The following is a 27,937-nucleotide window of genomic DNA, read 5'->3' as shown; positions in this document are numbered from 1 at the left end:
ACACGTGATGACGTGGATTGCGTTTTCAGTGTGTGGATGCTATTCTTGGTTTACGGTGGTGAATAATGCGAAGCGAAACGCTGGGAATATGGGTTTATTGGTTAAGTTTGTTGATGCATAGGGCTCAAAATTTATTGGCGGATTGTTTTAAAATAGCGAGAGTCTTTGTTTGGAAGAGGAATTGTTTATGAAAATAATAGGGGAAGCTCGTAATTTGCTTTTTAGTATAAAATTAGGTTGATTCGGACTGTTTTATCACTGCCTTTAGTATTGTTTTATATATATGGCGCGATTCGATCTTCAAGACTGAAGAGAAAACTATAATAAAACGGTAGCAGTGATTTATTGTCGTCCATACTGCTCTATATTCGTGCTGTCTCGGGATGCTTAGCACCGGATGCTTTCAGGGTCAATTGCCCAGCGTCACGGCTTATCAAGTTGTCATCCAAGCGCCCAAATCGGGCGTTCTGTAATTTGTGTAAGATTTAGTGCCTCGTTTGCAGCAATGTGTTACGCTCTAGAAAGGCTTGTTGGTTCTTGACTATTTTGAATGGTTTTTTTGTCTAGTCAAGACGATAAGACAAAATTGGGTGCTGTGTTTGGGACCACCACCGTGCTGCACAGCCAAGTTCGAAACGCTCAAATGTGATTATTATTAATCGTAGAACTAATTTTTTGCTGCTCCTGATTGTCTGCTTTATTTTCGTTTCCAGAATCCTTGTCATCGTCTTCAACGAGAGCGAGAGAGAGAGAAGGCGAGAGTGTGAGAGCAAGACGAGCTGATCGATGCACACGCACACCACAGGCACAGCATAGCGATCATCGATCTTCAGTTAAATGAACCCACGGACCCAGTAACCGTCACGCAACGTACCATGCTGATCGTGTAGGTTTTGCTCCAATCTCGCCTCGGGACGCTACCAACACATCCCAACCGGTGAAGTGAAAAGGCAACCGTTCCTGCAAGTACGGCTCGCCGTGATTAGTTTTCCATCGAACGGCGTACCGGGAGGATCGGTCAGTTTTCCACAAAAAGTGTGAGTGTGTGTGTTGTTTCGAGGAAAGTCCCGTGTGCTCATTCCCAGTGGAAGAATGATTCGTTAATTAATAAGTGTGTACAGCTATCGAATAAAAATATTGCTTACAAGTGTATAAGAAGGCAATAGGAGAAAGCTATCCAACCGCCATGTTGGAGCAGTTGAAGGGTTTGTAGATAGAAAGCACATGGTAAACCGTCGACAACGGGACAAGTGCTCTCGCCCTTGATGGTGTGATTGTGTTCTATTGTGCGGGTCCCACATCCGATCCAACAATTATTTGTGCAGTTTAGTGAAACCTGTGTAAACAAAATCGAAAAAGAAACCCCAATCGTTTGTGATATTACTTAAGTTCGGTTCGTTAGTGCGCGTTTATACTGCCCGTGTTGAGTGGTTGAATGTTACCGATCGAGCTTTAGTGCAAGTGAGTGCGCGTGTGGTGCGTCGTAGCCCCCGATATCCATGTCCCCAAGTGCATTAGTGTTTGTGTAAGGGCGCGCTTCCACATTTATCACAGTGGGAAACATAAACAGAATCAGTCCTACCGGTGGACAAAATGATCAGCGGCAGCCGGAAAACGCCAGTAAAGCAATGACGGCTGAAAATGTGCTTCAAAGTAAGTTTCTTCTGGTTACGGTTTTAGAAGCGGTGCAATGAATGCAAGTTTTATTGAAAAAGGATTTTTTTTTAAAACGTACCAAAAGTTTTTGCATTTTTGCTAACTCCATCCCTTCGCGTGACGTTTGAAGAGGTTAAGTACAGGCGACTTAGTATGTAGAGCTTAGTAGCTGTAGCTTAAAGTAATAAATAGATAGCAATAAGATTTCAAGACATCTCTTAGTAGCTCTAGCCAAAGTGATTTAGTAAAATTAGTAGAATTAGTAAACCAATATCTCATTTAAAAATCGATTAACTGCTTAATCTGGACCAATCTCATTAAAGTACCGTTTTTTTTCTTCAAAAATTTTTCTTTTACAGCAGTACAGCATCACCATCATCATTAGTAGCATACCGGGCGCATAGTAAAGCCGGTAGTTGCCCCAAAAACCAAAACCTCGTTCTTATGCCAAGATCAGCTCGCATAACCAATAATTGGCAAGCATAACACGTATATTTATCATCATTCGCACGTTGCTTTTGCATTAGATTTTGCAAAAACGAGCACCTCCAAAACTCTTCACCCAAACCACCGACGAGTGTCATCAGCGCGACGAACTCGTTCTCATAGTAGTAACCAATTCATAGCCACCTGCACCCTGCAAGACTGTCCACAGAACCGAGTCCCGTTAGAAACCGTGTCGTCCATCCTGAAGACAACATAAAAGCCCACAAAACCCACGATTGCCTTCAACACCAAAGAGAGACGTTAGAGAGACGGAGTCCAGTCAAAGTTCTGGACGTGAGTGATCCATATTGGATTGGTTATCCGTGTAGCGTTTTTGGATAAATTATTGAAACAATAGGACAACAAATCTATAGATATAAACACCCTGTCTGGAAGCTTCTCACTGAGCCCATAGTTAAGTCAGATAAACCTCCAGAGGCATTGGGAAAGTTGGAGCTACATACGTAATCCCGTACTCTCAGGTCTAGCCACAAAACCCCCTTCGAATTGGCTCTGGGAATAGTAGGTGAAAAGAAATCTTCCCCCTCCGACAACTCCACACCAGACGGACATTTCGCGAGCAAAAAAGCGGTGAGGAGGGATTGGCAAACTCGGTACGTCCCTCGGTAAGCGCACGAAGCTACGGAAACACGTTGGCGGACAGAGGCAAAAAGAAGGGCCCGGAAATGCCGAAAAATCTGAGACCACCAACGTCGACCAGCGCGTACGGACGCATTGGTCTGGTGCCGGAATCGGACGATTCGCTCCACAGCCAGGAAGTGGAACCGTGAGTTGAATTTAGCGTTTCTTTTACCTTCTAATAAGTCCTTGGTCCCTCCACCTCGTGCTGATGTTGTATGTGTTTGTCTATGTGTTGTTTGTCTACGTTTTTTTTTCTTCTCTGTGTATGTTTAACAACTCTCTGTCTTTAACCAAATATATCGTATTTGTTATGTGTTTAGTAGTATTGCTTAGTTTTTGGGGGAACAGTATTGGAAAATCAGGTCCAATTATAAGGAGGACATTTTAATGATCATCAACTGTAAACTATAAACAAACTATTCATCAGCACTCCCCAAAATAGACGTGATTCTTCAACTCTAGACCCAATGCGATAAATGCATAAAGAATTCCGAACAGGAATGTCACATAAATTTCCGCAACCGTACGCCGCTGCGTCACGCTGATGAAGCTGATGGAGACGCATGGTCTCGCAAAAGATCGTCCGTGCTCGCGATCTCGCGTGTGCAGCTCGCGCTAATTGATTTTATATCGCGATGGTCCACATCCATCACCTGATCAAAAACAACCAGCGGCCGCCAGTCACTTTGATCGGCCGCTGGAAGACGCGTAAGATGTCGCGGCTATGATGATGGATCTAAATGGGAACCTCTGGTGCTCGGTTGGATCTCGTTGACCGTTGTTGATTGACGGTAAATGATGATCACTTTGGCTGTGGCTGTGTGTGTGTTTGTCTGGAACGTCCGTAGGGAAGGAGAGCGCACACCAAAGTTCTGGACACGGTGTGCAGCGTGCCTTGGGTAATCATCACGCGTTCCGTTCCACTCATAGCTCAGCGGCCACGGGTGAATGATTATGATGATTAATTGATTTTCGCGGCTTGTTGGCTGCACGTATGCATTCGTCCGGGGGACGATTCGCCCGGATGAGGTCAAGAGGTCAATGTGAAGGGTGCGTGCTAGATGTGTGAACGTCCAGTGTTCGGTTAGGTTTTGCCTTCGAGAGGCGTTGAAATGTTCGCCCGGAATGATGATGAATCACCTGTTGGTGAATCATCACGGGGATAGTAGCGATGGTGGGCAACAATGTAAGGTCCATGCTGCTATTTAGGATTTAGATGCTCTATGATGATGTACGGTGTTCTGGATAGTTCTAGTCTCTTTTTATGATGTTATAACAGTTTTTGACTAAGATTAAGATTCGTTAAGACAGGGTATCAAATCTCAACCACGCATTTCCTCTATAACCAGGAATGATTCTTAAACTCCTGGACTTGTATACTTTAAGTAAATTTTTTTTTTAAATCTGTACAAAACTCCATTCTCAAACCGTACTAATTAACTCTGTGGTTCTAGAATGGTAATTTGATGACTCTAGTATGAGATTTATCACCAACACATTATTTCTAGGAAAGCCTCAGAGGATTAAATCGACATTGGACAGATGTGGCAAATGAAATTTAATTTCATACCAGTAATAACGGTGTTGTGCACCTTTAACGTACCTTTGAGAGAGTAAAACGAGATGTGTTTTTGTGTTGATTTAAAGACTTTTTCAGAGATCCTTCCGAGAAGCGAAGCTTCATGGAAATTCGTTTTCGAGTCCCCTTTTTTCTTCCTCTTGTAGCTGTTTGGTCCTTCGTATAATAATAAGCGTATTACAGTTTATGGTTTAGCATGATCGATTGGGCGTATCATCGGATTCTCGGACATACTGGCCATGTTTCTTGGCTTGGCCATTTTTATGTTCCTTAAAAAATAACTCTTTTTTCAACTGTGCTTAGAATTTTTTAAGAAATAAATTCGTTTGGTTAATGTACTATAGCACACCGTATAACACTTACTAGAAAACTGTTATAACTGTTTTTGTTATTCATAAAGAACGGCCTGGCCGTATTGCTTGTTATAACTGTTATACACAACGCCAAATTATCGTGCAGCATTTTGAAGCAACAACCGTGGATCTGCCGTTCCACATCGGTTTGCCCTTAATTTCACAACATCCCTGACCTGTTCCCTAAGCGGGCCAACAGGCACTAATTAAAGCGTATTAAGCGACATCTCGCACATTAAACGAGTTCTGTCGTACCGTAAAGTTTCACAAACAAACAACAAACAATCACCACCAGCCGCGTCATCCCGCGCGGACACACGCGGGTAAATTGAACTGGATTAGGAAACCGAGGTACCAGACAGCCCGACGTCGTACACGGTGAAAAAGCGAAAGTTCAATGACGATTTAACCTTTTGTGAAGTGGGTGAGGACACCATCCTCGAACCGGGTACGTCAATCGACTCATAAAATGGGGCCGGTGGTGGGCGTGCTGTAAATTATTCGTACCGTTGTTTGTGGGAAAATTGGATCCGATTTTGAGCTTGTGAAGCGCAAGGTGAGCTAATTGCGAAACTCCAGCACTTTTCCAATTTTACCCAGGCCAGCAGGGATGGAGCTATTACTTGCTAAAGGTCACTGGGAAACCATTAACGAAAACTTATCCCCATTCTTGGTAAGGTGAGAGTGTCGTTTTTTTCTCGCTCTCTCTAGTTTAGTTTTGATTTTGTGCGGGTATCGGAGAAGTTACCAGATGTTTTTGGGGGAAAATTTAGAAAGCTCAATCGCACAGATACGCCCTGGCAGAGTGGCGTAGAGAAAAAACAAAAACCCACCCCAACTACATGCCCCATTGAACAAGGGGTGATTGAACTGAAGAGCAACGATATCCTGGCAACGAATTTTCCCAATTTGCCTTACCAGCTTCCGAAAGGTTGCCGACATTGTGTCTCCCTGGAAGAAAGGACTCTGCGCGTCTGTGCTACCACCGTAGCTAATGTTACCGTTCTCGTTCGGAATCATCTTCCGTGCAAGAGCAATGGCATCTGACTCACTTCCCTTTTACCGATTCCAGGACGCGTTGAGTGGCGTAAGAAAATGACTCGTCGTCTTCGTTTTTTGGAGCGCACTTGATGGTTTAACGTTTTATTCTGTCAGGTGCGGTACGGTTTAGGATTGGATGGCTCTGAAGTACAGGAGAAGTATCGTTTTTACTTCGACTGTAAGAGATATCATCAACAGACGCATCAAGTAGAGAAAAACAGTGGGAAAACACAAGGACCCCATACTGGGAAGCGATGTTCCGTCATTCGGAAGAATACGCCACTGGAATGTTTCTAAACAGAGAGCAGTTCTAATGATTTTATTATCGATCGGCAAGCATTCTATGATCTTCACTGGGAAGAAAACAATTACAAAGTTTCCAGCGCCTTGTTTGTTCGTTGGAGCTTGGTTGGACAATAAAGACATCCAGCTATCAGTAAGTACACGTGCTCATCGGACTTCTTTCCTGAAGGTTTTTTTTTCTTTACTGTATTTTGGATGAAAGCCAACGAACAGAAGCGAAAAGCTTGTTCTAAGAATGAACGGCAATTGCTTCACATTGGCTGTCCTTGGACGGGGACTAGGTGCTAGACGAAGTCGTGACCTTGACATTCGGGAACGCGTGCTACGGATTAACATTTACACCAATTTGCACAGCATCGTTGGACGAGATGATGAGTGATGATGGTGGCGCCGAAGCCCTTCATAATTTCCCTTTTCCACGTTTTAAATGCGTTTCTGGATTGAATGAAGCATTTGTTTGCTAAGCGTTTTCCGAGCCAGAAATTGGAAAAAGGAATGATGTTTCGAACAAGCTATTAATTTAATTCTTTGTAAAGTCATTTTTTGTCACCTTTCCTGTGGAAGCAAGTTAAATAGGGAGATCTTTAACGTTTAATGGGCTGATACTGGAATGTATTTAAATAAGCTGTTCGAGAAGTTTCGCGTTATCTGCATTTTGGGAAAGTTCCGTAAGGCGAGTTTAAGCGATGATTAAGCTGCTAAATTATTGCTAATTATTTTTCTTCGCTGCATTAACGACTCAGCAAGGGAGCAATAATTTTTATTCCGTTCATTAACGATAGGAAAAAAACTTTTCTTTAGCGAAACTGTTGCTCCCCGCCAGGAAAGTATCAGTTCGTGCAAGATTTAATTATTCTAGCATCTGTGAAGCACTCATTAAAAGTTCTTCCACCTTGCTTTGCCTGAAGAACAGCTCGACGGGACTCAAAAAGGATGGTGAAAACCTAGAGCAGCAATTTATGTAATGTACTAAACATTGATTTGACACACTTTGCACGTGAAACATTCCATTTCCAGCACACCGTGAAGGTCAGGACTGCTTCAAAGGCACAACCTTTAAAGCGCGCAATATTCCAGAAAACTGAGAAAACTTATGAAAGACTCGGCAGCGTACGGTGATGACAAAAAAGAAAGCAAAAACTGTCAATAAATACCAACCGTAGTTAGGAAAAAAAAGGTAACCACCGTACCGGGGTGAACCTTTGCGTATTCCTTTTGGAAAGTTGCTGATGGCAAAGGAAAATACATTATGACCTGACCTGGTGACACTTTGTATGATGCGCTACTAACGAGGTTTTTCTTTTCTCTTCTGGCTGCGCTTTCGCGCATGGAAACTGCAAGCGCATGCGTTAGTAAGCCGCAACCGACGTGTACTGTGGCCCTTCCCTACCATGTGCAGCCCGTTGGTCAGCCTACCTGAGCTGTCTGTAATCCTTTTCGCCTTTGCGAGGCGTATCCTTCGCACCGTACCGCAGCGGGTGTTTGAACATGTTCCGGCTCACGTGGTGGCGATGGGGTAAACGTGAACGCTTGCGCTGCCCTTTTATGTGTGCATTTATTTTTATATACCAGTGCAGCGGTTAGCGTCACGTGGGACGCTGTGATTGATGAGCGAAATGGGCAGTAGAGAGCTTCATAAAATGTGAAACTTTGAATGGAATGGCATATGCTGGTGGCAAGAGCAGAAAAAAGAGGAAGGGTTTAGTTTTAAATTATATATTACTTGTAAAAAAAATCATACTTATTTACTAAATCGAAAAGAAAAAAAAATATTTCGAAAAGTCGTTAAAGCTTGTGCAGGCGCTTTAAAGTATGCAATGCACAGTTCAGAAGAGCATGCAACTTGTTATAGCAAGAACTGAACTAGCCGTTTAGTATAAGTAAGCACTTTCAACCTGTTACAATGTCAAGGTACATATAATAAAGATAGATCATAAGTGGAACACCCGTGTATAACACATCTGCTCTCGTTTTACAGTTACCAACGTTACTTAATACCGGACTGCAGAACTACGTTTAAGAAATATAAGGAAACATTGCAGACTACTGCACAACAATTATTACAACCACTTACTTTGCATATGATATCAGTCCAGGTCAAGAACATCTCTCGCACTCTCTCTGTCTCTGTCTCTGTCAGCTTCTAACTAACGTAGAAACGATTAATCTCCCGCTCCATCTACAACACAAATCGTGATGCACCTGCAGAAACGGGTCAGACCTTCCCATACAACGATTCTAATTGTTCAAGTTCACGAGCGTGTCGTGCGTCTTCGAGAAGCGCAACGGAAATACGGTAGACTAGCGCGCCCGTTTCGCTCTACCTTCACCTTCCAAAGGGAAGACTCCATTTTGCGCTACAAATAAGAATGCGTTTTAAAGCTCGTTTCGGGCTGATCATGATCTTGGTCGAAGGATAGAAACCTGCACGGGGCAAAGCAAAAAAAAAATGGCAAAAGCTCACACACGGTGGCAAAAACAATCAACACGCGTGTACCATTGTCAAATGGCACCCGGGCAAGGTTAGGTTCTCAACCGATGATCTCAAGATTTGTGTTGCTGCATCGTACACCGTGTTACGGTTACGGGTGGTTTGCCGTTCGCCTGCCTGCTGACTCATCCGGGCGCCGATCAATAGCACCGAGCCGAGACATTGAGACGGCAGTAAAAGTGGGTATAAAAGCTGGGAAAATGCCACCCGTGTAATGCTAATGCAGCGGACGCAGCTTGAAGTTCGAGAGGTTGACATTTTGAAGGTAGGCGAAGATCGTTCGAACGAGATAAAAAAAGGAAGAGAAGGTTGTGTATAAAATAAGTTGAAATTGGTTAAATAAATCTTTCTATAAATATTTTATGTTTAGAGGCGTAAAATGTAATGTGTTGTCAAGTGGCTTCATGGAAGAACCCAACCACAGTAATAAACATTCAAATGAATCTGCGGTTGCTGACCTTCCCCATCGATTATTGCTTCTTCCAGCAACGAAATGCCCCCCCCCCCCCCCCCCAACATGGAGCACGCTCCTTAACACATTTTATGTAAATTACACTCGTTTGTTAGCCACACTGCGACCCCATATGTGCGGTGCTATGCTCCCATGCACGGTCACGGTGCGGCGAAAAGAAAAGCATGTCAATTAATGTTTATCCGACCCTGCCGAAGGACCAAGGACAACAACAAACGAAAAAAAGGGCGACACCTCACTGTATGACCTTCAGCGGTTCATTTTATTCCTGGTTTTGTATTAAAATTTCATCGACCATCGCTTCGTTGACTCTTCATGCCAGTTTTGAAGCTCTTTTCGCTTTCACCGGATAATGGAGGGAAAAGCTGAATCAATAATGCAGCTGCTGAAATTAGTATTACGATGCATGTTGTCACGAACCTCGGGCCAGAATTGCTACCCCCCGCCCCCACTCTGCCCTGCCAAAACCTGCCCACTGGTCATCGTAATTAGTGGCCAATCGAACCACCTGGTGGGAAATTCGTGAAAACTGTGAAGCAGAACCCGTACACGCAGTGCTTTAATTATGGAGAGCAGGGCAAGGAAAATCAGATAGAACGAAAAGCGGCGATGCAATGTACACCAAATTGAGCACTCTTATTTTCAGCCCGTTGGCGTATCATCAGGTAGTTAGAATTCCGGGCACGCACACTCGTATGAATGTGTGTGTTGCCAGGAAAGGAGCAACTGCTTTGCCATGCTTTTCACGAACCTAACATTAGCGTGTTGGATTTACACAAAACCATTTGTGGCAGTAGATGGGGTTGGGAAAATAAAGGTACAAAGTGCTGTAGAAATTGAAAAGCTCAATCTTTTGGATGTGCCTTTGGAGTGCAATTGAAATCCATGAACGCTTTGTCCGTTCCATTCCGTTCCATCTTAGCTTATTAAACTTTCAAGAGGTTGTATTTATTGGTTGAGTTCTGTTTGTATTTGAAAATATTCAAAGTTTAATCGTTCGAAGGATTTGATCACGTATAGTATAAAAGTTATATTTCGAATAATCATTCATTTCCAAAAGGTTTTCAAACTAGAGATTTTTTTTTAAGTTGCTTTAAATTATCAGAAACGTTTGTATAACAGTTGAATTTCGTATAATTACTAACGTATAACAGATTTTCGACAATGAGTAATCTTTAATAGAAAAAAATCTTCTCAATTGTAATGAACGCTCATATAACAGTTCATTTTACCTGTAATGATCAACGTATAACAAATCTTCCAAATTATGCCTCCTTCGATCCGACACTCCACAAAATGAACCTTATTTTCAATCGTGATGAATGCTCTCAAACCTTTGACCATTATGTTAATTTCTACTCTCACACAAATAAAATCAACTTCCATTTGATTTTGTAGGTTATTTTAATAAACCTCTGCGTTAGCAAAAGTTTACCGATTAAATTAGGCACATTTAAGGTAACAACAATCCACCAGGCTGCTCCACCGAAGCTCTTTTATTCTGAGAACTGTCAAGCAGAAGCTTTTTCCTCTCCCTTCGAACCACTGCCATTTTGTTGGTGAGCCACATAATTTCTCCACCGTGTCTGTTTCGAAACAACCATGTTAAATATTTACGAGCCAAAGACAACCACATTTCCATCAACTTTTAAGTGGTCGTTACGCACTCCATCTTCGGGTGCAAACATATTCATCAGCGAAGGAACGGAGAAGCAAGCCTTCGGGCGTGTTTGTGCTGCTCGTGTCTGGTGTTTTTTTTTTGTCGTAGCTATTCTGCGATAAAGACAACCACGTGCCTGCGGGGTGATGCGTAGCGAAAGCTGTCCCGTACGGTCTGTCGCTTCATTTAAATAAGCCATTTTAATGGGTGAAAGATGTCGGCGAATGGCGAGTGTGTGTGTGTGTACTTTCGTTTTCTTGCCATACTCAAACACGAAATGGAAGCTGCCGATCCGTGACACAGGACATTGGTCCGCGCCCGTCCCCGGGGACAGAAGTTACGACCGGTCGCCACTGGCTGTGGTCGGAGTTTCCCGGAATGATTAATCAAACCGGGCAGAATGAAGCGTGGCGTAGGAACAAGAGAGAAGGATCGCCGAGTGTTGATGTCCGACGCTGGTGGCGTCGTCTGGATGACGGCTATCGGGGTTTCTGTGCTGCGTTATGCCTTTGCCTCCCGAATGCCGTTCAATTTAACAGCCATTATTGTTTACAAACAATCAGCACGATTGAATTTAATCTCACTTTGACCGATGCCGGGGACAGTGCATCGTGTCCGTGGAGTGTCCGTGGTCGGTTTGATTTTTATGTTTTCCTTTATCGTTTCCTTCTCGATCATGGCGAAGCGTGCAGTGTTGCTGATGTGTGTGGAACATTTAACTCTATCATAACGCTCTCATTATCAGTGCTGTGCATCGCAGTGGAGCGTGTCCGCGCAGTGTGATAAGATTGCAAACAGAAAATCGATTTCCATCATTTGTCATAGGGGTGGAACGGTCCAACAAGGACAAAGTGTCGTAGCTGAAGCTATCCGCGAGGATAATCTTTATCCTAATGGCTTTCGTAAGGGATCAGCCATTGCACGGTGGTCCAACTCAGACCGATGAGTGGACCGTCTACCGTGTTTAATATTCGTATTAAGAACATACCCTGCACAAAATCGTAGTTTTTTAGAGAGCTTAGAGAGCATAGAGCAATTGAAAGCTTTAGGAAAGATAAACTAGATGTTAAATTTTGTTTTTGTCAGCAGATTACTGTAGGTAGAAAAAAGGGAAAGTTTCAACCATGGATATTTAATAATATTGGACTGCATTAAATAGTACTTGCAACACGTAGAAGTGTTAATGTTTTAATGGATTCATTCTAAGGGGTAAACATTTAATACTGTATTTGAATTAATATTTTACGAAGAATAAGAATTTTTTTAATTATAAAGTTATGTGGCGCTTATTATTAACCTAAATTTTGTTCTAAGTACTCCATGCCCTCTGCCGGAAACATGCGGTACTACCACGACGACTATACATGGTTGAACAATTTTAGCAGTTAATGTGACGATATAACCTTTCAGAATGATAAAGTTTCTTAAAAGATGATGGAAAAATAAAGGTTTTGTAACTATATTATATTTTCAGCCTAATATGAATTTTCTTTCAACTTTTAGTACAAAAATGCTAACCAAGTTTTTATATAATGACTTGTTTCAAAAACTAATGTTTTTATAATGTTTTTTTGACTTGTCCCTCCTAGCACCACAGTGTACCAGTCCGAGACATGCCCAGAAGCAACTAGACTGGACAGCTTTTTTCCTTCCTTTTTATCCCTGACCTTTCCAGCGGTCATATGCGTATCTCCTCTTCGATCCATAAAACTGCTGACTATTGAGGAAGCATGTTTGCTGTGTACTTCCGTTCACAACTTTTCTAATAATTCTACTCTCTTTCTCTCTTCCTCAACCCAAGCACACACACGGCTCATTTCTTTATGATATTGTTTCGTTTAGTGGTACGCTTTGTCGTTGTCCAGGCAGAACAGTACAGACGAATAACTGCTACTGATTTTCCGGCACAATAAATCCACGCAAAAGCAGGATTATCAGGAACTTTGTTTCGTAGGACGTTCGTTTTGTCGTTGCATTTTTTCGCTTTTTTCATACCAGACACGGCCCACGTGTATCGGAATGTATTGGTACGTGTGGAGAAAAGATTCCGCTTCGTTTTCCGGTTTCCCGTAGCATTTTCTTTCTCCGTCCAAAGCATACCGAACGAACAAAAGTAGAAGACTCAGTACACATGATGGTGGTGGACGGTCATTCATCTTGATACACTTCTGGTTGAATATTAACCCCAAAAGCAACCAGAAAGTAAAACAAAAAGCGTCGACAAATCTTGCCCCAGGGGTGGCAAAAGCATTTCCAAACACGGGACTGGGGAAAAATATTTCACGTCTCATTAGTACAACCCAACGCACGTAGGCTTTTCCTTTCCTTTTTTTGTGCTGATATCCTGCAAGAAAATGCTGCTTTGCGTTGGGCGAAGAAAGCATTACGCATGAGAGAGAAAACGAAAGACCTCGAGCTCACCCAGTTGGTGTGGAGTACCATTTGTCGGATGGGGCGAAATCTGCCGAACGAGCGGCATCTTCTATGGCCAACCAACCCGCCATGAATAGTTGATCGAGAATGGCATAAATCTGTTGCGGATGTAGCAAATTTCCGTCACCAGCCCAACGGAGGCGGTGTACATCGTCGTCGTCGCTGTCGTCATCGTTTGCCGTGATTCTATTACGTACGATGTGTAATGGGTTTTCGGGGCAGAAAATTTGCGCAAAATTTCCATAGGTACAACAAAAGTAATGCTCATGGTGCTGCTCTTCTTCGGGGCGGATTTTATTTGCAATACTCTTTTAGCTTCCTCAACGGAAGGAAGTTTGTAGAAGCAACAAAATGTACGGAAACAACATCCACGATTGAACCTGTGCTGAAGGATGACGATCGGAAGAATGAATTCACCATCGATGGTTGTTTCGACACTTAGCGCCGAAATGCTAACACGAATTTAACGCGATTGATGTCTCAATGACGTAAGAGGATTTGTCCAAAGTGACGAAGCCGGCTGCGATAAGGCGCTGCCCGTTCTACCTCGGTAATGGACCGGCGTCTTATTTAACCATGGTATTGTTTTACATCTTGTGACACTGATGGGTTACAGTTTTACCGAGATGACAATCTATCGATTACGCCAGGATTTAGCGTTTCTGGAGTGTGATTCGTTTACGCGCTCGCTCGGTGAAGGGTATTCGTGAAGGCAGTCATCGGAAGGAAGCAAGCGGAAGGAGCTTTCTGTAAATGGAAATTTTCAATTATGTGGCACATTATCGGCACAGACGCGGCTGACGCGGTCGTCGGGGAGCGTTACGCTAACTAGGAGTTTGATTGCAATCAATTTAGATTTAATTAAGCATCGTCAATACCTTGATTACGGAGATCTTGATTGATTTCCTTAGCTGGCAGGCTGTTTCCTTTACAAAGTGTTCTTAACTGTTTGAGAGAGAGAGAGAGAGAGAGAGAGATGAGGTGAACAAAAGTTATTGGACGATCGAATTCTGAATGTAATAAATATTGAGAACAAATACATGGAGAGGACTTGTCCATGCTTGAGACTACAAATTGAAATATAGACTAGCTTTAATAATTTAATAAGTATTTAAACCATTTAAACCTTAGTTTCCTATAAATTTAAATTTTTAAATAATGTTAATAAGTATTTAAACCAATTGCTTAGTTTTCTATAAATTTACAGCAAATGGCCCATGACAGTTGAGATATTCGTCGCAACTGCTAACAAATATCCATATTAAATTTCACATGGAATAGAAAATACCCGTATCTTACAAGTAGCACCCAGAGGAGCTCAAGTCATTTTCTTGGGTGTTACTGTAATTATTTTCCTGAGTACTTGGGTCACACAACTGGGGTACTAAAGTCTGACTGGGGTGGTCCGGTAGCCGAGATAAGACTGGGGCTCAAATCCCATCTCGACCGCCTTCCCGTACGCAGGAATCAAGTCACAAATAGCCAGAAATGGCAGACCGAGTCCTTTGGAGGTTTTATTGCCAAGGAAGAAGACACTGACTGAGTTTGCTATAATTTAATAACTAATGGCTTATGGTTATTGAAATTTTTAAAGCAACAACTTAAGGGTAGCTAATACTCAATAAATAAATAAATAAAATAAAATACTTAAGGGAAGCTATCAAGTACTTCTGGACTGTTCTTCCATGTGTAGGATCGAATTACATTTCGATCCTATATTACATTTCGATCCGATATTCCAGTTAGGAATATTCCAGGAAGCTATAATTTTATTTATATCTGAAGGGCGTCCACGAATGGTACGTTCTCACAGGTACTTTGGACACAAACTCGCAATATTGGGAACGGAAAACAAATTTCTAGCTTGGATTTAAAGTTGTGTGATTAATAAACCCAACAAATTTGTTTGTTTAATTTGTATTGATTAATAAACAAAATTTGTTATAAATCAAGTAAAAATTTGCACCACAAAGCATGCTTGCTACCAAGAGTCCCATGTACTGTAAATAATGTCTAGACATGCTAATGCGTATTCATCAAAAGTTCACTCAAACTAAGTATCAAATCAAACACGACTCTATTGCATGGCTCCAACCTTGTCAATCAAATCAAACAGCCCCACAGTACTGGAGTAACATTGATCAAACGAACGACACGAGTGAAAAAAGAAGCAAAACGTTCTTATGGCACAGTGTCTCGGATCCGACGACGCATCCATCATCCGCATAGGTACGTCCACCAACGCTAGCGACGAAGGTGCGGAAGAAGATTTACGAACCATCCATCACCCGGTGCGAGTGCGGCTGTAGAGACCCGCTGAATGTGAATTGCCCAGATTCACAATACTCCAATCGCCCGAAAAGAACAACCGTGGCTCATATGCACGGATGCACCATTCTTTATCAAACTGCATCCCCGACAACTGCGAACTGGAATTGCGTTCGCGTCGGCCAACCTTTGCCCATTGTTACCTTGTTGGTGTCTCTTGCAATGCTTGCGGGTGGATGACAAGCGGCCGACTCGACTCGATTGTCAGCGGACTCGTCCACGCGATTTCGTATTGATGATGGCTTCGCGGTGGCCAATCGACGTTGGCGACGCGCACCGTACAAGGATTTATTGCCCGCCTGTCCTTACGAAGGTGTTTGAAAGCGATCTTAATTATGAATAATAAAAAACCGACTCTCAAACTGACACACACACACACATAGGCTTGAGACTTGAGCAGGGAATGTTTGTGTTTGTTGTGAGCCGATGTCGCAAAGTGACACTGTTTAGCTGACCAAGGAATTTGGCCAGCTAGACCAGTTCGCTAGCCATCATCAGGTCTCGTGGCAAAGCCGATAGCGCCTTGCTTTTATTGATCACCCAGCTTACCCTCTCCCGAGCACGGTTGTCGCGTGCTGTTGTCTGCATATTCGCGAATTCCGGCGAAGGCCATCGTTGCGTTTGCAGCCGGTCGCGTATCGCGAAGACGTCTTCAGGTGTGCACTTGAAATTCCTTTCACCGTGGCCTTCGTCGGGGCCCTGGTGGATGATCTGTCTCCAATTTTGGCGCCCTTAATGGGCATCCATGGGCTGTCCATACAGAGACTTTTAGGGGATGAGTTCAAGGGTCGCACGGTGGATGGCGGTAGAAAGGTGAACGTGAGGTCCGTTTGATCTTGATCCACATCTACGGGGTTAGCAAGAACCTGACATCCACGGCATCTACTCCCGCGCCAACCTTCGGGCTGTCGAACGCGTGTAGAACACACATTCTAATAATAATACTACCGATCGGGACCATCGGTTCGGTCCGGTTCGGACGGGTGAGTTGCCTGTCGTTTATTTTTGGTATTGTTTGGTGTGATTGCGTACCGGCCACGGCACCGGTTTGAGGTTTGACCTCATTATGATTTTACCAAACGGGAAGTAGAGGTGAAAATTTGCAAACTTTTGCTTGCATAATGGTGTGGCAATAAGCTGGGTGTTTCGGAAAAAATTAATAAACACAATTTAAACTATCAACGATCAGCAATCGCCACCGTTCCACCATTACTCTAATTATGGTCTCAAAACAAACAAGAGGATGATAAACGGACAGCTTCATAAATCATCTCAATCACATTCCCCCTTGGTGGGATCGTGGTCGTTTTGGCAACCGCGGCATGTATGTGTGTGTGGATAATTAATCTTTCAACAATCTATCAGTCCAAGCCCGATTTGCATAAGTGTGATGTATGGGGCTGAATGACGGTTGTCATTTCTTTGTTTAAAGTTCGTTTGTTTTCCTCGCCTCATTGTTGCAATTGAAAGTGAGGATTTACAGTGCGTGAGGTGTGCTGTTTCGCTAAGCAATGTCTTTTCGCATATCGATGTTACATGGGAGGATTTTGCTTTGTTTAAGTATTACTCCATATGAGATAATATTGAACCTAAATAATGAATGATTGTTTATTTACTATCTATTGTTTTCGTTAACTTTTTTTTTAATTAGTTTTGTTTCTATTGTGAATTAATCGTTCAGTTACAGCTTATGTTATGGTTATTTATTGCTTTTATTATGTTTTATTATTTTTCAAATTAAAACTGATCGCTATTCATTTGTTGGATTGTCTTTTTACTCCATTTCATATTGTTGGTTAGATAACAATGTTTATTTTCAAACGATTTTATTTATTTGTTTTTGTTTGTTTATTAGTTTTTTAGTATTTTCTTTGGTGATCGGTTTTTGTGAAGATTGATTTTGTTTCTGTTTCATTTTTGATTTAATACATTTTATAATTTTATTATGAGACGACCTTGTTCCATTGATTTTATTGCATTTTATGTTAATGTTCTTTTATTTTCCTTTGTTTATTAAGCATTTTATTTTTGTTTCTTTTATCTTTATATCAATTTTTTATCAATTTTTTTATGTTTCATGAATTTCTGTTCTCTATTTAGGACTTGTCTTTTATTAAACCTTGATATTTTTTATGAAGTTTTATAGTTATTATTATTTATTTATAAAAAATGTTCGTATTTTCATAAATCTTCCATGATTTATTTTTCACGTTAATTTTCTTTAATTTTTTTCTTGTAAAGAAATGCAATTTTAAGATATTTTAAGATTTTATTTTAAAATAAGACCCTTTCCTGTTTTTTTTTAATTTTACCTTATTTCTTTTTTTCTCTCAAATCTCTTTGAGTCTCTTCCCAATCTAATCATCTGTTTATTGTGAAGCTAAGGTTTTTTTTAACTGAGCTGTAATTTTTTGTACCAGCTAATGTTTTTTCTCCAGCCCCAGCTTCCAAAAATCCCATTTTCTTGACAAAAAAAGATCCTCCTCGCTTCTCCACCATTCCCCAGAGTCACACCAGACCCCTCCTTCTGAAGCGAAGATTGTGAGGTGCTTTGATCAAATGTCGCGCACCACAGTGTGTCATCATCAAAATTGCACGTTTTACACACATATCGCGGCCGAGGGCCAACAATTCCTCACAGCTACCGCACAGCACTTGCATTGGGAACACATTTTTGCCAGTGTTGTTGTTTTTTATTTGCGAACCACCACCACGTGATTTCTTTTCTTCCAGTCTGGGTGAGTGAAAAGTGTCATCCCAAAAATGACCCCCTTTTTCCACAAACATACACACACACACAAACACACATGGGGTAGGTGTATGAGAAGAGCCAAAGAGTGACTTTACCAGCATAAAACACACTAATAATAGTAGTTGATGATGATGCGAAAGACTACTCGTACGTGCATATGGCTGCCGTAACGAAGCATACGGCCATTCGATCGCCAACGGTTCCAATTGGATGCCATCTACCGTCGTGTGTATGGGTGCACAACTCATCCCCGTCCACCACTCGTCGGGGTGAGATCTTCTTCTTGCCCTTACCCTCCAACATCCCCCTTGTGGGAATGGGGTGCCCCACAACATTGCAGAAGGAACCGATCGACGCGACACGCACCCGGTGTGTGTGTGTGCGTCGTGTGGTCAGTGCCGTGGTGTGTAGTGCGACTCTCGTGCGCGTTCGCTGTCTCATCACATCTCATCGCGGGTTCGTTGCGGCACGGTTCAGTCCAGTTTTGTCACTCGGTCGGCTGGCTGGCTGGATGCGTACGGTTGACGGTTCACAGACGGTGGCTTTGGCGTTCGACGTTTCGATCTGTGGCCTGTGGCGTGTGTGTTTGCAAGGATGATGATCGTGTCGATCGCGTTTGAATCGATCGCTAACTATCGTTCGTGCGTGTAATTTTTTGTGATCAGTGTTTGTCTCTGTGAAAGGTTAAGAATCCTGAAAATTATTCCCAAATTTTGTGTAAATCGTGTCGATTAGAACTCTAGAACGGACTCTCCTACAATGAGTGATGTTTGAAGGAAACCAATCAAACAAGACGTTTTAAGACGTCCATGCCGAAGTAGAACTCCCGTTCGAAAAACCTGATCACCGGTCGGTGCATTTGCTGCTCCCTTTTCCTTAACACCGTAGACTTGATTGTTGGTGCTATTTTAAGCGGTAAGGGACTTTTGAAAAATGCATGACGAGAGTGAGTGAACGAAGAAAAAACCGCGTGGTCCGCTTTTCCTGCGAATAGGAGTAGGGTAGAGCTCCGGACACAGGTCTGAGTGCGTGTTGGTGCGTGTTGTTCCGGGTGCGAGTCACGCTATTTTCCCAACTGAAAACCATTTTCTTGGTGCGAAGCGTGGGCGAAAAAGAGAGCGTTTGTCTTCGTATGCCGTGGTCAGACGATAGTTACCGCGATCTGCGTCACTAGCTTCTCGACGAGTGAATCCGGAAGACGGGAATTGTGATCAAGGCAAACGATTCATTCTATTTCTCCTTCTAGCCGTAGATCGACACTCAGTTGCTCCTTCGGTGTGGCGTGAAAATCATTTGAACGTGTTTCAGCACGCTTCTACATTAAACGCTCATCGGAAGGGATAAAGGGTCGCTAAAAGCGTCGATCGAAAAGGTTTTGCGGCGTACAAATTGTTGCACCATGCACGTGAATCAGCACATTTAGGGGGCGCGTGTGCTGGTTAGCGATGCAACTTTGATGTCGTGAGTGCATTAGAATGATGGTGCTTTTAAAATCAATTCAGTAGAAATGGTAATGATAATTGAAGCTCTCGCTGATGGTGCTGTAAGGAATTTCTGGAACTCTATAGATCAGTAAGGGATATAAGTTAGCATTTTTCGAGCTACTCTCTACCAATAATTTAATAAAGAGAGAAAGCAGCAACAAAACTTGTTGCAAAAAAACCCTAACTACATGGTTAAAAACATTAGACGAGCCGAAACCACCCAACCTCCCAGATTGACAGCTCCATTTAGTCGAACGGCCTGCGTGCCGTTGATATGTTTATCAACTTTGCCATCAGCCCTGCTACCACTTAACGGACGGCACAAACTTGTCCCGATACCGAAGCCACCGAGCTGGGGAAGAAACTTACTTGGACAACCCCTGAAGGCACAAGTGAAACCCAAACCCGATCCGTTACAAATCAATGAAACTCAATTTGTGCTAATTAACATTTATACATGTTCAATTCGTTGTTGTGCGATAAAATAAACTAGGTCCTAAAGGAATTGCCACCCTGCCCCGAAAGTTGAGTTATGCCGAAACCCATCGATGTTTTGATTTTGATTGCTACGAACCGCAAACAAAAGTGGATAGCGTCGGGGTCCGTGATAAAAATCATAGCCATAACCCGCATCGAGGATTCTTCAGATTGACTGGAGCCCCAGCAAACGGGAGAATGGTTTGTTTTCGCTTCGCGGTCGGCCGAAACACCACTCTAAAGTGAGATCTTAATCGAATGAATTGTAGCGATACATAAGCGTTACGGAGCGTGTTTGTGTATGGGACATACATTAGTGTTTCCTTCAGGTTTAATTTAGAATGGCTCGATCGGGGTAGCGGAGTACGTAAAGCCCTGTAGGGAAGAAGATGGGTGCTGGTGAATTATGATTACGGTTGCTATAAATTCTGCATGCAAGAAAATGTACTATAATCGTGCTGTAAATGCTTTGCAAATCCAGCAACTACTATTTCGTAGCTGGATAAGCCCATATATGGAAGCACAACGAGTGTGTGCGCCGTCCTTGGTGGGTGAGATTTGTTTCTTAAAATGTATGTGTTGCTTGTGCTGCAACGGAATAATATTTCAACTTCAAAGACAATCAAAAGCCTTGATTTTAATTTTGTGTTGCATTTTTTGCATCACATCGACAAGCTTTTTCGCTTAACCGTGCATTCAACGACGCCATATTTTTGATCGATCAACGGGAGAAGATGCTGTTTCGCAGCATCATCCGGTACAGGGAAATCCGGCATCGGTTAGACGCTATGTGACTCAGGGTGTCAATCGCGATGCTAACGATGCTTGCTACCGGTTCCGGTGCATAGGCAGACCTTCCACTGCATACTAATTTTCATGCCACCGCGCACCGCACAGAAGCAAAATGATCTAACCTCACTTAATGACTTACATGACTGAACTTAATAGAAGATGGGCGCGATATACTGTACCGTGGTGGGACACATTTAACGATCATGTGAAACCCCAACTGGATGAGTTTTCTTTCATTGCATTAAGCTCATGCCACTTCGTACGGTGTGCAGTTATTAGCCGTTGGGGTGATTGCATGCGAAACCGGTTCGAGAAGATGATTATCTGCAAGGGAACAAAAATCCCTCAACATTCTCGGAATGATAGGAGGTGGCTCTGGAGGCATTTTGTTTTTACTGGTATTTTCTCCATCAAAACTGGAATAAAAGCAATCGTGGAAGACTCCCCGAGGCGTTATGTCTGAGGCCCCATTCCAATCTGAAAAATATTTGCAAATGAAGACAAAAAAAAAGTCCAACCTGAGTTCAAACGAGTTCAATAATTTCAATCTCCACGTGATCAGATGCCACGATCACGTCTTACAGTGAGGTCGGTTCTACTGTCTTAGTTCCTTCAATCAGATAAACGGCTCTATTAAGTTGCACGCACCATATGCGGCGATGCTACTTTCGAGCGCGTCACGAGGTCCCCAACATTAGACGACGCAATGCGTATGCTCTGCTCACGCACTGTAAACTCAAACCCGTTTATGACGTCGCGCCTTGTTTAGGAACCGCAGCATACCGACAATTTGGCTACGCAAAAGACTTCCAGCTAACACGATCTCGTCCACACGCTCTACGCGATCATCAAGCCAGTGGCTCGAATAGCATACTATTCACACCACGGGGGATCGCCATAATCGACCGCTGAGTGGTGTGTTAAACACCTTTCAGATTTAGACTAATCTTTTCCTCACTCGATCTCGCTCCATTGCAAGGGTTGCCCCCGGACGCGATAGCCCCAAAAACCGTATCCTTTCCCGTGGCTTTCCGGTGACCGGCTACCGGGCGATGATGATCGCGAGAACTTGAAATTGGATTTAGATTGGCACAAGAGGGAGTTTCAGCCTAAAGCCAGAGAGCACGTCAGCACGTCAGCTGGAACTGGAATTCTCGCTCGAAAGTCAAGTACTCGGTTGCTCGGTTGTGTGGGGCAGAAACACGCCGCCGCGAGATGGTTCTCGGCGCACATGTATGAGGCGAGTGTACGATTTGCTTCGATCGTTAACCACCGAGCGCAAAAAACCCGTTGTTGCGGTCCCGGCTCGTAGTGCGGCTGGTCGGTCGCTCCCAGCAGTCGCTTGGACACCGCCGTTGATTACGGGAAGAATTTTGCGTCGTCGTTGCAGTTTGCTTTCCGCAGCATCGGCACACCAGCAGTCAGCTCGGGCTCGGAGTCTGGAGTGGTTTCGTTGCACACGCAGTGAGTGAGCTGCCTTTTGTTCGTTGCACTGCTGCTTACGAGTCAGTGAACCAAGGTGGTAGGACTTGTTTCAGGACTAGGTAGAACGCGAACTGTGCGTGAGAGTGTGTCGTAACGGCGTGCGGTTATGAAAGTGATGCGGAAGCAATGTGAGCGAGTGTCTAGTTAGAGGTGATACATTTGAAGACATCGTTGAGGTTTCTAACCTATAATTGCTTGTCTCTTAAGCAGGCAATAAAAGTGTCTCCCCTTGAAGAATTCGTCATTAATCCTCGATAAGAGAAGCTATTCGAGTCGAGAGCATTGACAAGTGCACATTACATACACCAGCTTAGCTGCATCACGATCGAGCCTAAATCATCTTATCGGTAACGCTAGAACACTTCAAGAATCAGTAGACGACATCAGCACATACGCACCAAAGGCTAAAAAAAAACCGGAACAAATCGGACCGCAGTATCGCTTGTAGTTTTGACGTTAACTTTTGGCTTATAAGCACTGCTTGAATCTGTATTCAAATGTTAGAGACCGAAAAGCGCACTCATCCCATTTACATTCTCCCATCGCGCGGTGCATTGATCGTTGTGCCTTGACTTTTCGTTCACAGTGCATGAAGAAGTGTTTCGGTGTTTGATCGCGTGACGTGCCATCGCGGAGACATCCTCCGGTTAAAGTTTGTTTACCCCGTACTGGCTGCGGGAGGTTTTTTCCACTCGTCAGCCAAGTGTCCGAACCCACAACTGTGTGCGACAACCCGAATCCTCGGTGAAACCATCTACAAGAGCATGACGCGGCAGTTGAACGGATTCGCTAGAGCTGTACAAGCGTGCGCGCCGTGGATGGAGTAAAAATTGGTGGTGAATTTGATTTTTGTAAAGTGTGTGCGTTTGGTAAAGTCCTTTTTGGTGCACTTGATCCCGGAGGCCAACGGGACAGGTTCCGGTTGTGATCGAGCAAAAAAAGAAAAGAAAGGGTGAACAATCGGCGCATAAAATCCACAAATTCGTGTTGGGTCCGCAACATAGCTAGACGCTGGTTTCTGATTCTCTTGCACTTTCGCATTCGCCGACCGTGCCTCCTTATTCGTACCTGTACCCGACCGTCCGCTAGAGGCCCAGGGCCAGCTGGTGAAGCTATTTCGGAACCGGAAGATCAGCCACTGCCCGACGTTGGAGATGAAAGTCAAGGCACCGGCCAAGCGGATATTTCGGCGCCGTGTCAGTAAGCAAAGTCTGGACAGTTATCCCAAACCCAAGTGAGTGTGTTTTTGTTTTGTATAAGCTTAGTACGTAAACTGTCACCTCCTCTTACAGCGTGGTCATTCCGGGCCTACTATGCAGAACACAAATAAGTCATAATTAATCCACACACGCTCACCCTAGTGCACTATCTGTTCCGATCGACCACTCACGTTTTGTGCCGAGCTAGGGGCACGACAAATTTATGCACGACATGTTGGCAGGTGTGTTGGGACTGTGGACTGGACTTAACGTGTGTGCCGGGAAGTTAGAACATATCGATCATGAGACTGATTAATGTAACAATATACTGATTTATAGTCGTGGAAGCCGTAGAAAGCTGGGTGATCTGACAAGATGACAGATTAAAAGCTTTTCGACTGAGGGTTTGCCAAACGTGTTCTTGATGTTTAAACAATTGCTTCCTTAGTAGAAACTAAAAATAATCCCTAAAAAATATAAAACTGTTGTATCACCTTGTTGATCACTCTCTGCAGACACCTGTTACGGATCGTTAGCGACGAAAGACATTCTGCTTAAAACTCATTCATCCATTCAGTCGAAAGACAATGTCATTAATCATCGCCGAGTGTGTGCTACCTGATCGGTGCGAGAGAGACCGTATACCCAACCCGCTGGGTGTTAATTGTCAGCGTAAACAATCGCGACACCTCATCACCGAACGTTTGCATCGCTGACCAATGCAAAACTCTGTTCGTTGACTGTTTTGGTTTGCAAAACCGTGAACCTCGCAGCTTCATTTCCATGACCGAACCTGTGTCCTGGTTGGGCGTAATTGTACTTTAAAACAAGTGGAGTTGTCAAATTAGTCACATTTCTCTTAAACAAATTGGCAAAATTACCTAACACCGGTTGACCAGCTAGCCTAGACCTAAATTGGGAGTTGGTGGTTGCCGTTGTGGCAGCAGCGCCTTGAGGAACTGGCGCGACGGTAGAACGCGCTGGGAACATAATGCCACGCGCGCGCTCTGGGTACCAGTCAGCAATTTACGCACGTTCATGCAAATCCAAGCAATCCCATCTGTCGCGGCGGCCGAAGTTTCGCAGGCTTCTGATGGAAATTTATGTGCCCGTCCCATCAAGCAGATTAACGGGTGCGATGACGGTGCTTGCTCGAAGGGGTGATATTCGTCAAACGGGGGCATCAGTCTTCTCGGGACGGCCTTACGAAAACGTCAAGAAAAACCGAAACGCGACAAATTCAATTTGCTACCATCAATACCGGACCCGGCAAGGTCCAAAGGGCACCCTTGGTGTGGCGGATGGTTGGCAAGGCTCGCGAATAATTAGACTCGATTGATGGAAATTGAGCACGATGGAGCTCATCCGCAAACGATTTCGCAATGGCTAGCGGGGCAACCATCACGATCGGTTGGGAGTCGGAGCAGTATCTGTAAAGTTCATCGGAACATGTGTCTCGCGGGCGGGACTGGTTTCTTTCGCGGACGGAATGGCGCCGTTGCATTTGCGCTGATGAATATGAAACTTCAAACGGCAAACTTTTGATGGAGCTGGGGAAGCATTTCAATTAGCTGATGATGGGTGGAAATGTTAAATCTTTCTTAAAGTTTAGGCGAAGAGGATGTATATGAGGGTTTCATACCTGAAGCGCCTTGATGTATGCAATAGATTTGTCTTCTTAGACAAAGATGCAAGTTTTAGAATTGATTGCATACCTTCAGGCTAAAATACACTTTCAAGGAAAAAGAACCAATATTACAGAACAATTCAACGTGATCGAGTAATATCTTCACAACAAACACCCAACCTACAAAGTATCACCCGAAAACCCTTATAACTTAGCATCCATTGATTGATTCAAAATTATGGTCATAAAAGAATTAAAATTCACCGCACAAGATGGTGAACTCCCTCGCAGCCGCCTATACGCGGTACGTCCCGAAGCGATCGACTCTAATTGTCCCACTGGCAATAAAACTGTCACAATAAAGAGACATTAATACGTCGAAGAGTCCAGAAGCCGCCGCGGCCTGGACGGGTTGATGAATTTGTTTCGGTGAACATAAAAATCAATTAAACGCGCAATGTGCGCAAAACGATTCTGCTGGCCGATTCGTCTAGGCGCGATAGGAATCGCTCCACACACACACACAAACAGTGCATAATTGATCGAGCAAAGATCAGTCGCGTTCTCCCGCTGCAAGTTGGTGATGCACGATAGATCTTGCGAAATGTATCTTTCTTCGCGTATGACGTTCATTTATTTGATTAGAAAACGATCGCTGCCGACCGTGTCTGGAGGAAGATCCACAAGGTCTTGACCCACGTACGCTTTGGGGGAGAGCTCATGGCAATCGAATAATAGATCACACATCGAGCGCCCAGGGACCGATCATTGAGTTTTGTAGCCATTTTAATCAATGGCTCAACAGCGATGACAACGCGCCGTCCGTTCGGACCAGGGCGATTCTGAACTGATCCCAAAACGGGGTCAGCTATTAGTCATTGTCGCAAGGGTGGACGATGATGACTGCTGGTGCTGCCCGCGCCTTTTGTAATGCTTTGACCCTAGAAGGGAGAGAGACCCCTCATTTTGAGTGAACAAAGGGAATAAAACTCAATTAAAAATGCGTTACTCTTAATTGAAAGACACGGTGGGACGTTGTGTGTTTTGTTGTAGTTTTCAATTAAATCATGTCGTCACACATGCAGGTGCAGGCGGAGAACTATTGGAGAAGTAGTCCCATTACCAGGAAGATCCTTGGACGGTTTGTGCTGTAATTTGATTCATCCGGAGGGTGAAAGGGATAGCCCGCTGGTTGTAGGTGGAACGGCTCGATAAATCTCACCGCAATCAACGTCATCGTGCCATCGATGCGCCTTCTTACGTACATTACACATTTGCATTCTCGTATGACAGTGGCGAACCTTGGCTCAAGGAATGCTTCAGATGATGTAAATACATCACCCACTCTGGAGAAGTCACCCCGCAAGACTTTACCCGGGCATGTTCACCACCTCACCCCTATGCTCGCCGTATAACCCTTCGATCATGTCTCGAACATATGGAATGGGCCCTTTACCGTAACGGTTCAAGCGGACCCGGTTCCCCGATGCCGATATTAATTATGCAAGAATAACAATTCTACATTCTGCCGCCGACACGAAGATGACGAACGGTTCGATAGTGGACTGATTTACATACCTTCTTACCTTAGACACCGGGGAACACCAGTGGGCCCCCGTATCCAGAAAAGCGTGATGAATTCTTGCCCCCGTCTTGCTCCTTTGTCGGGTAGCTCGGTTAGGCTCGCGGCTAGCTTTTCACGGCCAACCGGGTCCGTACGGGCATGTCCGGAAAATGGCGTCATGTGCGCGTGCGCGCGCACGCTTTGCTTTTTTTTTCAGAACGTGCCGATTATGGGGCGGGAGATGCATGGGGAGAACGCGGCCGGACTATTAGTCACGGTTCGGGTCGATGCAGGTGAGAATGTGGGTTGACAGCGGGATGCATAAGCTGGGCGAACACGAGCTTTGAAAGTGGATTACTCACGCGGGAATGTTGTTCACCAGTGCGCTATATTTAAAGTGGGTTAACAAAGGAGTCTGGGGCGAAGAGATAATTGATAAGAGATTAATAGCAACATGGGGAGATTTTTTTTATCAAAAACGGGTTACAGAGAAAGAACGATAATCGTAAAAATTAATTAACAAAAATAGCTAATAATTGAATAAAATTCAAACAAGAATTTAATGGTAAAGTGCTGTGACAACAAATTGCAATGATTACCTCCGTTAAGATCTCAAAGTTCGCCCAAAATGTGATCCTATTTTGAAGTAAGGTGCTATCCAGCAACTTCTTAGCTTAATTTTTCGAGCTCAGGGCTACGCTTCTTCTTCTTCTTTCTTAGCCTTACGGCCTCCTAGGTTATGTCTTTCATTTCTGGCTAACTAGACTCATTGATACCGCATAGTTGGATAGACAGCCCTCACTATGGGGGAACGGCTCAGATGGGATTTAAACCCCGGTCCTGCCGTGTGAAGACCGATGCCGCTGTCACATCTTCCACAGCCCCTGTCTGTACAAATGATCTGATTGGGCAGATCTGACGTGTGTTTTAGTGAGAGACAATAAATATCTATTAACAGTTTACTAGGGCTCTTTAGTTGTTCGAGGACGACTTTATGTTTTACTTCCGACGTTCTTATTTGATGACTTCCTAGAGCTTGGAAACGATTGGAGGATGGATGAAAAGGATGGAAAAGTACCTCATAATGCTCATACTATTTAGGGGATGATCACC

General features: G+C 43.8%; 1 protein-coding gene across 3 annotated transcripts in view; it reads left to right on the top strand.

The window, feature by feature from the left end:
• Positions 1-27,937, top strand: part of LOC118510542 (P protein) — a 58,511-nt gene that overhangs the window by 5,692 nt on the left and 24,882 nt on the right. The window contains exons 2-3 of one of the 3 annotated variants that reach the window (XM_036052503.1): positions 714-1,653; positions 2,019-2,929. In XM_036052503.1, the coding sequence (XP_035908396.1) occupies positions 2,829-2,929 (101 nt within the window). In that variant the 5' untranslated portion in view covers positions 714-1,653; positions 2,019-2,828. Of the gene's footprint in view, positions 1-713; positions 1,654-2,015; positions 2,930-18,688; positions 18,880-23,020; positions 23,669-27,937 lie in introns of those variants that run through there. The other 2 variants (XM_036052502.1, XM_036052504.1) reach the window with 2 other exon arrangements.

The sequence above is a fragment of the Anopheles stephensi genome, chromosome 3 (genome assembly GCF_013141755.1).
Source record: "Anopheles stephensi strain Indian chromosome 3, UCI_ANSTEP_V1.0, whole genome shotgun sequence".
Classification (NCBI taxonomy): domain Eukaryota; kingdom Metazoa; phylum Arthropoda; class Insecta; order Diptera; family Culicidae; genus Anopheles; species Anopheles stephensi.
Note: the sequence above shows the minus strand (reverse complement) of the source record. Positions and strands in the feature narration are given on the sequence as shown.